This window comes from Falco rusticolus, chromosome 7, assembly GCF_015220075.1.
Source record: "Falco rusticolus isolate bFalRus1 chromosome 7, bFalRus1.pri, whole genome shotgun sequence".
NCBI classification, from domain to species: Eukaryota; Metazoa; Chordata; class Aves; order Falconiformes; family Falconidae; genus Falco; species Falco rusticolus.
The window spans coordinates 34999767-35014758 of record NC_051193.1 but is presented as its reverse complement, the minus strand read 5'-3'; the positions used below and the strand labels follow the sequence as shown (position 1 = coordinate 35014758).

General features: G+C 46.7%; 1 protein-coding gene across 4 annotated transcripts in view; it reads right to left on the bottom strand.

The window, feature by feature from the left end:
- FERMT2 (fermitin family member 2) overlaps window positions 1-14992 on the bottom strand; it is a 52018-nt gene that overhangs the window by 17993 nt on the left and 19033 nt on the right. For all 4 annotated transcript variants that reach the window (XM_037394389.1, XM_037394390.1, XM_037394391.1 and 1 more), the window contains exons 2-3: window positions 14126-14359; window positions 1852-1986 (exon numbers count right to left, since the gene is read on the bottom strand). In XM_037394389.1, coding sequence (XP_037250286.1) covers window positions 1852-1986; window positions 14126-14359 — 369 coding nt within the window. The remainder of the gene's footprint in view (window positions 1-1851; window positions 1987-14125; window positions 14360-14992) is intronic.

Below are 14992 nucleotides of genomic sequence, written 5' to 3'. Positions count from 1 at the left end.
ATCTCAGAAGAAGCTTCCCTTAAAGAATATGCCTGAGGGCAGGCAATGTCATGGAAAGTTCCAGGTGAAATAGCTGTAAGTTTGGCAAACTTATAAACAAGTGAATACAGGTCTTCTAATGGAAAGTGTTGGGCAACATGTACTGTGGGTGTATTGACAGCTCTGCCTACAGTGATTTAAATGGTTTCATTGCCAGGTACAGGGAGCTCGGTGACAAAACATGCCCATCACATCTTCATGCACTGAAATAAGCAGATCCTGAAATATTAACTCACTTTCCAGAAGTATTCGGCACACAAACTGATGTTGGAACAACACTACAAAAAGCTTATTCAGATTAAAACCATGACCTTTAACTAATGGCACCTAAACATGGCAGGTAGCTGCAGTAATTAAAACCTGCAGCAAAAGTACTTTCATTCACAAGGAAAGCAAAACCAGCAAGATAGTTCAAAGCTACTCACTGAAAGACCAATAATTAATTAAAATAAAAAGCTATCTTTTGCATATATTTCCCTTGAAGCAGGCCAAGTATTTCCTATTACTCTAATGGAGATGCCCTCTGTGAATGCTGACTTTTGGGAAGGTTAATTATGGACTTTCAAGATGAAAATGCCAAATGAAAATGAAAATTGAGCCTTGCCTGATGCAGCGAAAACTGCCTGAGTCAGGAGTGGGAGAGGACTAGTCCAGAAATATTTTCAAGTAACTAAGAGGAGAAAGAGCAAGACCGGAGCAAAAGAAGAATTATTTTTCCCTTGCTACGAACCCGTGCTGATGGCTCCCTGCAGAGCCCATGTGCACATCACTCTGGCACGGCAGCTCGAGGGCATCATCGCCCTCGCCCGTGCCCTGCGCAGCCAAAACCTTGCAAGCTCAGAGTCACAAGTGGCACTAACCACACTGCATGACCTTCACTTGTACTTCATTTAATTTAAGACCAATTAATACAACTTTATGAAATTCCAAGTTTGGGTTTTTTTTAATTAAATCTACCCTGCTTCCTTCTTATCGCTGGATTTAAACCCAAGAGCTCTGGCAGCCAGACACGTCTTGCCTGCCCAGCAGTGTGCATCACTGCGGCTTTCTCCACAAGTCCATTTGGGCTAAAGTGCTCCCACTTGGCCGACTTTATGGTTTAAACTCCTGCCATTTGCCTTCAAACACCAGACCTCCAGCAGCCACGGAGCAGAGCCAAAAAAACCCTCTGCTTGCAAACACCTCCCTGTATCACTTTGCTGCCTGGGGCAAGAGATGTTACTCCATCAGCAATGTTACTCCATTAGTGATGTTACTCCGTTAGTAATTCTCTTACCAATGCTGCTCTGGTTCTGTAAGCCAGACTGGTAAACTACCCTCCCAGCAATAAAAGGGTTTTTTTAGCATTAGGATCTATAGCTACACCCTTAACATAAGCAAACACTAATGCAATGGGTTTTGCTGGGCTATAAGGAGTAGAGCAGTGGTACTGCCTAAAACAAACCTGGAATTTGACATTAGGAAAGATTTTCCATTTAACTCCTTTCTTAATAGGGTAAGAAAACCTTTCAGTAACACAATCTGAGTGTTAAAGTGGTCACACTTGGTTTCTGTTTTATTTTATGAAGTCTGGCATTCTTCTGCTCCCCCATATGCGTGACAGCTTCAGGCATGCATCTGTGTGACCGTGACTGAGTGCTGCAGCCCTGCATGATCCGTGGGATTTATCTGGGGTCCGTTCCTTGCACAGACCTTAAGGAGTTAGGTCAGACCAACACCGCTATGTTATTTTCCCCCCCATTTTATTATCTGCTTGCCTCCTGCCAACCCCTTTCTTGCAAGCTCATCCTCGCAAAGCAAGCCCCAGCTCACCCGACCCTGGTGTGATCAGCGGACCCTCCAGCTCGAAGGCGTCATCTTCACATTGATCATCCAACTTCTTCTTTTTTTTCTTTGATGGATCTCTGGGTTTCCTCAAAAGGGAGAGCTCTTCTGGATGCCTGATGTCTGGGGAGAAAATGGACCACTTTTATAAAGGCAGGATGGAAAAAAAGGGGAAAAAAGAATATCTTCCCATTAGAAACAATATCCAGCAATGAGCAGTATCTCCCTCGGCTGATACTCCTGCTTTGCAGTGGTTAAAAATCAAGTTGAGCACATTTTCCCTGCAAGCCTGTCAGAAACAAACATGGTCCTTGGCTGGAGAGGTAACACAGCATTTGGGTAAAATGCAGAACTGCCCAGGCACAGCCACTCAAATGCAAATATAAGCACTGCCAGAACCTGCGACAGAGCCTAGTACCATTCCCACCCATTACCGTAAATATTAATATAAAAAATTATATGTATTAATCAGCATGTAACCCCCTATTTAGGCACCTAGGCAACAGGCCAGGTACTCTCACTTCCATAGGAGCAATCCAAGAGTTAAACCATTTATTTACGCCCAAGACTGGAAATTTTAGAGCCTGTATTTAAGGCACCCACTTTTTAAAGAGATCTTGGCCGAAGTGTTTCCTTTTCACAGCAAATCTCTCCTATTTCCCTGCCCAGAACCAGCCTGAAAAACTTTAAAACCATGTTACTTAAAATGAAGAGCATCACAGCATGTTTGTGTTTTAAGCCACTGGAGTATGGGGAGCTAATGAAAAAGAGAATTTTAGGGCCGTTTCCCACTAAGGCTGTACTCTGAGTTTGCTCCTGCCTGCTGCAGTCGCTTCTAAGCGGGAAGGACCTTTCTGGGAACGTGGAGCCCACCATCCGTCATACCACTGAAACCACAGAGGAACTGGAGGGGAGTCAGGAGTCCCTCGCCGGCCCTGCAAAAACCAAGAGAGGAGCAAAAGACCCTCTCCATCTAAACTGTCCTCCGTCGATATGTGGGAACTGACCTGGAAAAGCATTCACCTGGGCACAAAGCCATCCTATTGCAATGACGGAAGGCGGTCGGACAGCTCTGAAGTACAGCTTGGGTTGGAAAAGAGATTATGGGTCATGCTTGAGCCTGGAAGGAAGAGTTTCAGAGCTCTCCTCTGCAGCTGGTCGTCCACGTTCAGCTCTGGTTTTTCGCATGTACTGCCTGAAAATGCTCAGCTGCAGGGAGATGTGCAAAGCTTTGCTGCTGGGATGCCCTAAGGAAAGCAGCCCCCAGACCCATCCCGGCTGCACGTCGAAGCCTGCAGCTGTAGCTGCAAGGGAGGTCAGGAGACAGAGGACAGGGAGCTGGTTGCGCTGCAGCCAGGCTGTACTTTTCCCACCGAGAGGAATGCTGAACGAGACAATAACTCATTATTCTAACAAGGAAAAGTTACAGGGCTCATATCTCACCACCACACTGGCAGCAGTGGGAGTTTGCTGTACGCTCCCAGGCGCGGGATTATAATTAAAGCTGGAATTTGGTCCCCAACTTGTGACCAAAGGGGACACATCCCCATGGCAGATGTGACCGCTCCAACTCACACCTGCCCGCACCAGCACCTTTTCTTACTGTAAACAAGCAGGGAAACATCACCCTGGCAGCCAGGCTCTGGTCCCCACTCGCCCCATCCAGGGACACACTGTGAGCCGATGAACCCAAAGTGCTTTCCCACATTTGTCAGGGGATGGCTGCCATTACAAACAGTACATTCCAAAACTTGGGTTTTTTTTTTAAAAAAATTGCTGAAGCACGGCTTCCCTGACAGGTCACATCCCCGGGTTCACCTCCCTGTTTATAGACACAGTGAGCATCATGGGGTTGGCACACGGACTGTCCCCTCCCGGGGAGGACACAGTGACAGCCTCCCCGTGATGCTATTTTAAATAACCTGTGCTTTTCCCTTTATTTTTTCTGCTATTTTAAATAACAGCCTGTGCACCACCCCTGCGGTGCCCGTCGCATTTGATGGATTTGACTTTAGGTGACAGCCAGGGATAGATCCTGCCAGCCCCAGCATTCCCGAATCCAAAGGTTGGGCACTTATGGATTTAACCATCTGCCATATCGCAGGTCTCCCATTCCAAACCTTCATCTGGCACAGCTTTAATTTAAGCTTTATTTTTATTTATATATTTATAGCTATTTATTGATCTAATATTGGTATTTTTTACTTATTTTTATATATAAGCCTCACTTAATTTAAACTTGAATTTAACACTGATTTATCATTACTACATACACATCGTCATACTTAAAGCCCGCCTCTGCACCACTAACCAAGAGTTAGTTTCACTGCACAACGTTTTGACCATTTCTAGCAATAAATACCTACAGTATGAATCCAGACAGCTCTACGCGTTCCCATTTATCACTGCCAGCTTACCTCATGGAGAAAAAATCTGCTGGGCCAACCAGGGGCATGCGCAAGGGACAACATGCAGCATAGCCTAAAATGAGGAGTTCCCCTGGTATTTTGCTAGCAAGGTTTATACTCTGATGTTTATTTATGGTGCATTAGCAACTGATACAGCCTCTCAGCTGAAATCATTCAGAGAGGCCAAGAGAAGGGCTCCGGGCCAAGCTCAGCTCCTGAAAGCAATCTGTTGGAGACTACCCAAAGCTTGACCATCTGATATCAAAGCGACTTTTTATAGTCTCTCAGTCGTTCATGACGCTATCGTCAGATTACAAAGGATACGGGCAAGTTTTCGGCAGCTGCTTCAAAACAGCGCATGGCTGTGGGACATGGCAAAGGCAGTGGCATCCCTGCGATGCCAGAGCATCCCCACTCCCCTGCAGCCGAGCACGTTTCCCATTGCTAAGCTGCAAATTTCTCCCAAACAGCCGTCTGCTGGATGTACCCTTGTCTCCCGAGACTTTGCAAACCTACTGAAGCCAACTGAGGGCTGCAGGGGAAATTAAAAATAAAGCTGGCTATGCTAAAAAGCAGAGAGCAGAAAAGCAGCAGAAGAGCGACAGTGGTTTTTACCTCCCACCCCAGAATTAGAGAAAAAGTGAGAAGCAACTTTGCACATTTCAATCTTTCAGTAAACTACTGATGAAAAAAATGTTTGCTGCTGCTTAATAAGCATACAAAGGGTCTTAAAGAGTGTTTTGAATAGAGCTGGGCTTGGCAAACATGGTGTTTAGTTACTGTAACTAAAGCAGAGCCTATCCCAGGATGGAAGGGCTTGCAGATGGTAGGGCTCCAGTTAATTGGAAACCGGGACAAGGAACTGCTCCAGAGCCTCAGCCCCTGTTTTCTGGCTATAACAGGAAGAGAAGAATCCAAAAGTATCCAAGTGGTGCAAAAAACTAAAGTCTTTTATACAGGTTTGGGCTTTTTACAAAGTCCCACTGTACCTGGAGGAGCCCATTTGCTAGAGTTGTTCACCTGGGGTAAAACATCTCCCCAGGGCCCCAAATTCCCACTCAAAATCCTTTGTAAATTATTCCAGCCACATTTTCCAGCTGAAGCCAGGCTGCTCCTGCCAAAGGTCACTTTGAAGGAAAAAGGGTCAGTGAAATGTGGGTGGACCAGGAGAAGTGACCATCTGAACAAGGCTGATGTGTTGACTCTTCAACTGATGGCGTTGGCCAGGGCTGTGTTTGCTTTAAAAGAGACTCCTTGTCTGTACACACAAGACAGATGGCACTGGCAACGTCTACTAGAATTTACTGTAAATGATCCTTTTAGCATTTTATTTCTATTTATTATGCAAGTGTGTGAAAACCCAGCTATCTGGCCCCTTACTGAGCATCTCCAGCATTGCTGGTGACAGCCACCAGCAGAAACCATCTGTGACAGTATGTGGCGTCCTCCATACAGAGGGGAGAGCGCCCACCAAAAACTGGTCCAAAACTATTTTTCAGCTGGATTTGAGCAGGAACCATTTGTATTTTGACATCTCCTCTAGCCCACGCTGAACCAGCTGCAGCTGATCCCTAACATTGCTGAGCTCCATGTCCATGTCCTAGCAGAAGGGCCTCATCAAATGTAGGGGATTTGCAACCCAGAGAGGTGGTAGATGCCCCATCCCTGGAAACATTCCAGGCCAGGTTGGACAGGGCTCTGAGTGACCTGGTGGAGTTGCAGATGTCCCTGCTCATTGCAGGGCGGTTGGGCTAGAGGGCCTGTAAAGGTCCCTTCCCACCCAAACCGTTCTGTGAGTCTATAATTTTATCAAGTGAGGGAAATGCCCTTTGGTGAGAGGAGCACACATACATGCATTTCATGGGAGGCATTTTAAAAACATGACCAGGAAGGTGGCTTTCAACCTCCAAGAGAAATTTTTCCAACTGTTGGGTGAAGCCATTTTACTCTCTACACCATCTTCTTTTCCATTTGCCTGCAAGAGCCTACTCGTGCCTGTGCTGTCTCCTGCTGAAGGCAAACCCTTGGCCTTTTTTCCCTCGTGTAATCCCTCATTTCTCATCCAGCCACTGCCCAGCTCCCCCAGCCCAGCTGTGCCCATTTATCTCCCATCCAGAGAAGAACAGCAGAGCTGGGATGAAACCCTCCTTTCTTCACAGGGCACTGCACCAACCACATGCAGAAAACTGGCTTTAAAAAAAACCACACCTGCCTTACAGGGTGTGAAATTCACAATTTACGCTCTTTTGCGCTAAATTCACCAAGTATATCTTGCAGCTGCTGCACCTTTAACCACCAAGGTGTATTGTGATGGGAAAGCAGTCACGGTCAGAGATGGGACTGAAATTCATGTGTCTCAGTGTGGAAGAAGGGGTGATTTTGCTGCTTTGTCCCAATCCAAGATGCAAAGTCCCCAGATCCTGCCAAGCAGCAGACCAAGGGGTCAGGGGGGCACAGTGATGATTTTTGTTCCCCAAGGGATGGGCACTCACTCCCATGAGAAATCAGATTTGTAGTTTTCTTGCATCACCTACATACACAATACAACATCGACTGGAAGGGCTCTCTGAGCATGTACTGACTTCCCCAAAAATTGAAATTATGGGAAATCACACTAGTTTCACAGTTTTGGTAGACAAGGAAATTAATGCTCCACAGAAGCTCTCTCAGCATCCATTTTCTACCCAATTTCTGGCTCCCTTAAAAGGCTAGAGGGCTTGTTTGCCTGGTTAGCTCTTGAACCATAAAAACTCCGTAATTTTACTTGTAACGCCGACAGCATTTAGGGGAAATCCTCTCTTTAATGCTGATCCAGTTACCCTCCATCAGGAAATGTGTTTTGAAGTGGGATACCTCTGCACTGGATCACCACTGTCTTGAAGCAATGACTCATAAAACTTACAGCCTTTGCTCACCACTACAATGATTCTTGGAAAAATGAGACCTCAAGTCCCATTTCCCTCCCATTTCAGACTTTAAAAAAAAAAAAAAAAAAAAAAAGTATTTTTCTTTGGAATAAGTGATCCTATGGATCGTGTTTCACAGTGTAAATTTACAGAACTGAATATGTGACTTATCTTCAACATAAATTCACTCGAGATAAATTTTCGCAAAACAGACCAGAGGCAAAAAAAAAAAAAAAAAAAAAAAAAGGCTTACATAACTTTAGACGAGCCTGGAGATAAGACTGTGCTTGTACCGGACACTGGGCAGTATCTGATGGTGGAGCAGGTCCTCACCCCCTTCGCACAGTTTACTAGGTTTGTACACCTGCCTACATTCAGAACATTTTATTATGGGTTCTTCAGCTGCCCAGGTGCTTAAGTATTTATCTGGGTAAAAGCTAAGTTCCCCACTTGCTGCCCCAGGCCACACAGCTAGGACATCGCATAAAGCCTCCTGAGATGCCCAACGCGTGCCACAAGCACAGACCAAACTGGGGCTGACCCTGGCAGGGGTTTTGCCAGAGCCTTCCCTACGTCAGGGTGGAAAACCCAAGTGCCTATTAACTTGCTGACTTGCTGTCAGAGCAGTGATGTGCAAAACCACCCAAAACCCGAAATCAGCGGGGTTTGCATCAGCTGACAAATCCCATCTGTGCAAGTGGTACCCAGAGCTGAAACCAGGCACCACTGTCTGGGACGGACCCAGAGGAGGAGGAATAGGAGGAAGCAGCCAGTGGTGACGGAGCTGAGAATTATTGCAAGGATGAAAAAAAGGGCCATTGGAGAGACAGAGTCAGCAAATGCTGAATGTTTGCATGTTTTTTTTCTGCAAGTAGGACAAAATCCTGACTCCAGTTATCTGGATGCCTCTCAGAATATAGCCAGCACTTCAAGCCTTGCCCCTGAAGTATGTGAACTGCAGCTAAACTCAAATTAAACTCAATTAAATTAAGCACCACAAACAAGAGAAAAAATACACTTACACCCTCTGCATCAGACCATAAAGAGCAATCGGAATAATCTTAAGGCAGGCAGTGGCACTGGGTTTGTCAGCATCTCCTAATGTCTTCAGGATGAAAGTCTATTTAAAGGGTCGCTGTCAACAGCAGAGTAAGGAAGAAAAAATTCACTGACTCACACGGTGACATGCAACCTGACGCTACTCGACAGGCAGAACAGTGACCGGGTTGGGGAGGGGGGAATAAGGGGAGTATTTTTCCATTTCAGACACTTTGCAATTAAATCTCATTATTTCCCTTACACCAGTTTCTGGTATTCATCTGGATCCTACGCAACAGCTGCGGCTGAATATAGGCAAGCAATAAAAGAGGAAAATAGCGAAATGAAGAAGTTGGCAGCAGTACACTTGGATCTCACCATTTAAAAAGCTGAGTACACTGCAATTTGGCCGACTCTAAATGGTAAGATTTCCTTCCACACCCATCCCCTAGACATATTTAGAAATAGCTGTGCTACTGCCAAACCTCTCTGCTTGTGGCAGGAAAAGGCTGCAAACCCTTCATCTCTATTTCACTGTATCTGTCTCCACACCGGTATGTAAATGCCATCTCCAAGCATCTTCACGACGTTACTGAACTGTACCACGAGATGCTGGAGTCACTCCCAACTACCTGTCTGAGATGCGCACATGCATCTACCAGGACTCCATTTCAGCTCCATTAGTTTAGGAAAAATGCTACTTTACCAGCGGGGTGTGAAGGAAGAAAGAAGGGTTTGAAGAGGTTTGCAATGGTGAGGAGTAACTCCAGGCAGCTTTGCCTCCTGGAAAGCAACCATGCCGGGGCTGTGGCTCCGTGTGCTAACAGGCACTGGCAGAGCCCTGGGGATGCTGCACATCTCAGACTACCAAAGGGTTTCAGTTTTGGGGGAAAAAAAATAAAAGAAAAGAAAGAAAAAAAACCACCAGTGGCTTTTTATAGAAGTTTTTTTGGCAACTGGGTGTGGAAATATTACAAATACTTCAGAAGTCAGAGGACGTTCTGTACTGGAGCAGAGACCATTTATAAAGAAAAAAAAAAGGTAGGGTCATATTCGGCATCTAGACTGCTGGATGGTGTCCCCTTCCTCGGGCTGGGCTTGCATCATGCCACTCCCAAATGCCACCATCATCTCATCTCGGGTTGCGTTGGGTGGCTGAAGGCTGAAGGCAGGAAGACTGACTGTCACTTCCCATCAGTCACACAGTCATGGGCACCTCATTATTTTGGGGCAGGAGAGGTGAGGGGAAGCAGCCCATCACCCTTGTGGGACTCTCCGCACCCCACACCTCCTTCCCTGGCCCCACAAGCTCCTTGGGATGGGACCAGCCTTTATGCAAGAAGGGTCCCCATTTCGTGGCACACCTCCCTCCTGGAGAGCTGGGGACTGGAGCAAGAGGGGATAGGGCATGGAAACTGCTGCTGCTCACCACAGGATGCTCTGCAGCCTTTGTTTTCCAAAACAGGTGATTAATTCACATTAAGCTCTTTGAGGATTACTAGGCAGGAGCTGGGTGTGATGCCCTACCAGCCTCTGGGGAAATAAAACCCGCAAAAACCTGAAGGGAATTTCTTCCTCTTCCACAGCCTCAGGGTGGGTAAGGGAGGGAGTAGTCATGAATTTTGGAGTGCTTCCTCCCAGAGCTGCCTCCTCCCAGCTCTGGCACCACATCCCCCTCCCGGCTCCCACCAGCATCATCCAGAACAAACCCTGCTCCTCTGCTCAGGCTGGAAGGTAGCACAGGTCCCAAATCTTCACAGCCAGAAGAGAAGGATGCAACCTTTTATGCCATCACAGCATCTCCTCTCCCTGCAGCTCCACAACACACACTGTTTCTACACGAGAAGTAGCATCGCTGCAGCAGGAAACGCCAAGGCATGGGAAAAAACCATCACACTCACATCTTGTTGTTTGCTTTTCCTCTCCCACATGCCCACACAGCAGCAGCAGATCCTCCTTGGAGTCCCCTACTGCTCCCAGGACACATGGAAAAAAAATTCAGGCAGCAGCAGGAGAAAAGTGATCGCTCTAAGGGAGCGGCTTAAGGGCATGAGCAAGGCGTCTGCTGTCCTGGAATCAAACGAAGCCATCGTGGAGGAAAAGAGGATTTTTCTGTTTGTTATCATGTAGGATGATGGGTTAGTGGGAGCTCTGCAATGGAGCCACATCTCCTGTCTCCCCAAATCCCACTTTGCAATGCAGATATTCCCACCCACACCAGTAAAGCGTTGATTGCGGCCCCATCAAACTGCATTTGTGTATTTGACAGGACTGTCCGCTGGGCAGAAATATTTCCCCAGCGGGATGACGAGAGGAGGGGGGCACGCCATCCCAGCCTCCACATCCTGCTGTCAGGCAGGCAGGCAGCACAAACCCGTGCTGCTCAAAAAAAAAAAAAAAAAAAAAAAAGGTGAAGTTTTACTTTCTCTTTCTCTGGTTTTTAGTTGCAGATCAAAGCTGGCCCTTCAAGCCTTCACTGCCTGCCAGCAGCTGCTCCCGGGCAGGCTTCCAGGCCACCCTTCGGGTGAGGGCTGCCCGTCTCATCCACCACCCTGCTCTTCTCCTCCTGCCCACTCCTGCCTGTGCTACCACAGGCAGGGTCAACTCGTGCTGTTAACCCTCCCGAATGTGCCTGTGGGAACTGAGGGGCTGCAATCCAGGGACTGGGAATGAGATTGTGTTTTTTTCCGGCTTCGCACGACCTCCAAGAAAGCGAGGGATGTGCGAGTGGCTCCAGCATCTTCCCACAGCCACCTCCGAGCTGCCCCCCGGGAGCCGCAGCCTGACCGGTGTCGAGAGCTGCCCTTTGCAGTAACTTCACTCTGCACAAGAATAGAGACTTTTCTTTAAAAAGCAACTGTACGCTGCAATGGTGACACCTCTGGGTACAATATAAAGGGAATATAAGGCACAACCCTAAATAATCCACTCAAGTGTGTTCCTGCCTGTGTATAGAGGATTTTATAAATGCAACCAGCTAGAGTCCCGGCAACATGAGGAATTACTTAAATTACTCATTAATCATGCCATACGCTAAAATTACTGAAGTGTGTAATTAAATGCTCCAGGGGCAAAGACAGCAAACACTTACAGCCAAAATACGAGCAACTCACAAGCACAGTTTTGTCGGCTGGACGTTGGCCACACTGGACCCTAACTTTAGAACTCCGGGGATGTGCAGAGACCAAAACTATGCTGTTAGAGCAGGGACTACTTCTTTCCCCTTGTGCCTTGAAATATCTACTCAGTTTTCCTTGGGGAGACAATGAGCATGATTAATACACATTACGAGTGCTCTCTGCACCAGCCTGTGCAGAGATGCTGCAGAGGGCAGGGGAATATAAATGGAGAAAAATGGGGCAGCCTAAACACTAATCTGGGGGGGGATGGGACCAGAAAAGGGAAACAGGTAGGTTGGGAAAGTATTAGAGCACGGTCTGTACGACCCTGAGAAAGGGTTACGTTGGAAAAAAAGGAAAATGCAAGCTCCCCAAGCCAGGATGACCCCACCATCCTACAGCTGCTCTCATTTTTGGCAAGCTGCCACAGGCACCGAGGTGCAGGCAGATATCTCCCATGCCTTCCAGGAATGAAATGTCCTGTGCAAATTCAGCATGACACCCTCGGGATGATTTTGCATGGTAGAAAGCAGCAGCCCCTCTTGCCCAGCAAGCGTGTGACCTCCCAGCCGAGATTAGCTCCTGCCTCCATCGTCTATGCTCAGCACCAGGACCCCGCACTTGAGGACATGTCTGACCTATGGCACAGCACCAAGGTCACATGCAGAGGAAGAAAGGGCAGGCAGTGATGGGCATGTGCATGGAGTGGGTTGGTGTTTGCCCCGAGGAGCTTTTGGATCATACATACACATGAACTGAGAACTTCCTGGGGCAAGCACCAAACCACATATGTATCTCTTTCCACTGTGAAGCTCCTCCCTGAACCACAGAGGCATTTGGACACCTATATTTTTTATATATATTTAAAAAAAAAAAAAAAAAAAAAAAGCAGTATTTGAACACATATTTAAAGATATAGAAAATATACATCTGTATATTATATCTAATATATATGGTATGTTAGATATTACATCTTTCACATGTACCTAAAAATTAAAAATAAAAATATAGGTGTCCAAATACCTCTGCGGTCCAGGAAAGAGCATCCCAGCCCCTCCAGCTCCAGCACTGCCGCCTCCCCGCATCCTGATCCCCCCTTCCCTCAAGCCAATAAAAAGCTGATGTGGCCATCTTCCCCATAGCTCTGCTGAACATCTGGCTCCCAGTAAACATAAAGACAAGGGCTAAGCAAGATTTAATCGCTGTATTCGGCCACATACTTTCCATCTGTCCTCAAACAGCTTGGGCTGGTAAGAGTCACTAACAGGAGAGTGAAGTTTCCAGCAAAAATCCTGCTTTCCCCAAAGCTGGGAACATTTATTTCAGTATGGATGCCATGGAAGGGAAGTCAGAACGATCTCCAACAGATGTGTCCTGCCTGCCTGCTGCAGGGAGCCCCTACCACAGCTGGGCTGCAGCTATCCGAGCGGCTTTTTCCCCCTCCACATCTTTAAATATTAGCATTATTCTGCTGGTTTGTTCATAAATACACTGAGGGACCTGGAATTGAATAAATAGCTGCTTCAGGCCCATGTAAGGTTCTGATTGCTCAGTGGTCTCAGTGAAAGATCTCTTGTTATGTGATTAACTGTATCAGAATTTCCTGACATGACTCACTGCTAGAAAGATTCGTCAGCAACCAAGCAGATGCTTGTGACCTCTCTTGTCTAGCATGACAGTAAAAATGGCAGTGGGAGACCGGGGGGAGGGAAGCAAAATCGACTCAGAAATAACGCTGGCTAAGCCTTTTCTATTTTAAGGAGAAATTGCCCAATATTTATATTTTTAAAAAGACCCAGGAAAGAAATAGCAAAGATTCGTAATCAGCTATATATACCAACCTAACCACAGATGCACTGGTGGCCACACCGTAACACTGCACGTACAGCTGAGCTCTTCCTGCCTCACGAAACAACTGGGTCAGCCAAGAGTAACCCTAGCTGCTGCTTTTTGAGAGCAGAAATAGATTTACTATGTCTGAGGTCAGGTTGCAGGCTCCTTTCGGAGGTGAGCAACCAGGAAGGATATCAGTATGGAGCCTGTGCTGAGCACTTATCCGAGTTCCTTGGAGCAGAGTTATCTCCTGGGTGGGTTTTTTTTCGGGAGTGGAGAAAGAAGCACTGGGTTTTGGAATGAGAAATTTGTGAAGAGAGTAAAAAGTGATGCACAAAAGCAGCAGCCTGACAAAAGCCCTGTGTATCTGGTAGAAAATGATCCACTCTTTCTTCTGGGGCTTCTTCTCAATGTGGGAAAGGAGCATGGAGTTGAGGAGGAGAGAGGGAGACTCGGTTCCTTCCCTCCACCAGACAGTTTTACAGTGAAGCATCATCACTTAATCTCTAATATGATTTTCCACTGGAAAGAACCCACGGAGCTGGCAGCTTTCCTACTTCAGAGTTTGTTTTTCATCTAGCACATAAATTTGCTGAAAAAAATTACGACCCAACACCAGCAGCTTTAACATAAAGCAGGGCTGCTACTGCCTCGCCTAAGACAAAACCGAGAACAGTCTTGCTGCAGAACAGAATTCAGCACAGAATATGTATTTCTTCTTATGTTTCCGGTACAATTGGTCTCATTATTTAAGTATCTGCACATAAAAGGTTAGGTTCACAAGGGAAAGAGAGCGGACATCCAGGCTGCTTGGTGCCCAAGTGACTGTTGGCTGTCTGAAGCTGGAAAATACGCGCGACTTAGTAAGTTTATGAGACAGCACGTGCACTGAAGCAGAGGCAGGAGCCAAAGCAAACGACAACCTCCCCACCGGTGGCTTTCGGCACTCGCTACTTACTGAACGTTTTGCAGATGTCAGAAACTGCCTTGAAGACCCTGTCTGAGAAGTTGACTTTCACCTTGACGTACTTCATGTTGGGCAGCTGCAGGCGAAGCAGCTTGTGCTGAGGTGTGAACTGGAGCTTGGCATCAGCCTGTATCCCGTATTTGTCCAACGTCCAGTGTGTTTTAAGGAGCCAAGTTTTCTTCTTTTCCCACCACAGCGCGTGATCCGACCAGTCTTTCTTAACATCTAGAACAAAGAAACCATTTTACCAGTTAAAACTAGGACCAGAATTAGCCTTCAAAAGACAAAAGCTGAAGTTGAAATGCATTTAAGTGAAGAGCAACTATCAATCCAAAAACACTGACGGCCCTCTTCAGATACAAATAACTGCTTGTACTCAGTAGCATCCAGAAGCCACCTCGGAAAGTACGGAAGAACCCAAGAGGAGTAAGAATGAGACACAATGTGTACATGGATCGCTCAGCCCGGCAGTGATGAAGCTGGAGTGTGAAACCAAGGGGGTCATGAATGACCTGACACCTTCACCAGGAGGGATTTTGCACAGATTTTCAGGTTAACTCTCAATTCTTGAGTTTCCTCTTCCCCACCATATCAGACACCTGCACTACACAAAGACAAGTGCAGCCACCTCAGCACACACAGAAAGCAGAACTAGAATGAGGTTTGCAAGAAGAATAGAAACACTGTGTCTCCTCCAGGTCTTTCAGTATCTAGAAAAAACCCCAGGAAGATTCCCAAATCAAATGGAAAGTTACTTCCCAAAGGAAAACCAGTGCAAAACCCAACAGCCACGTCTCCTTCCAGCAGGGGTGTAACCATCGGGGCTTTGAAGGTCATGTCCAAAATGGGAAGCATTTG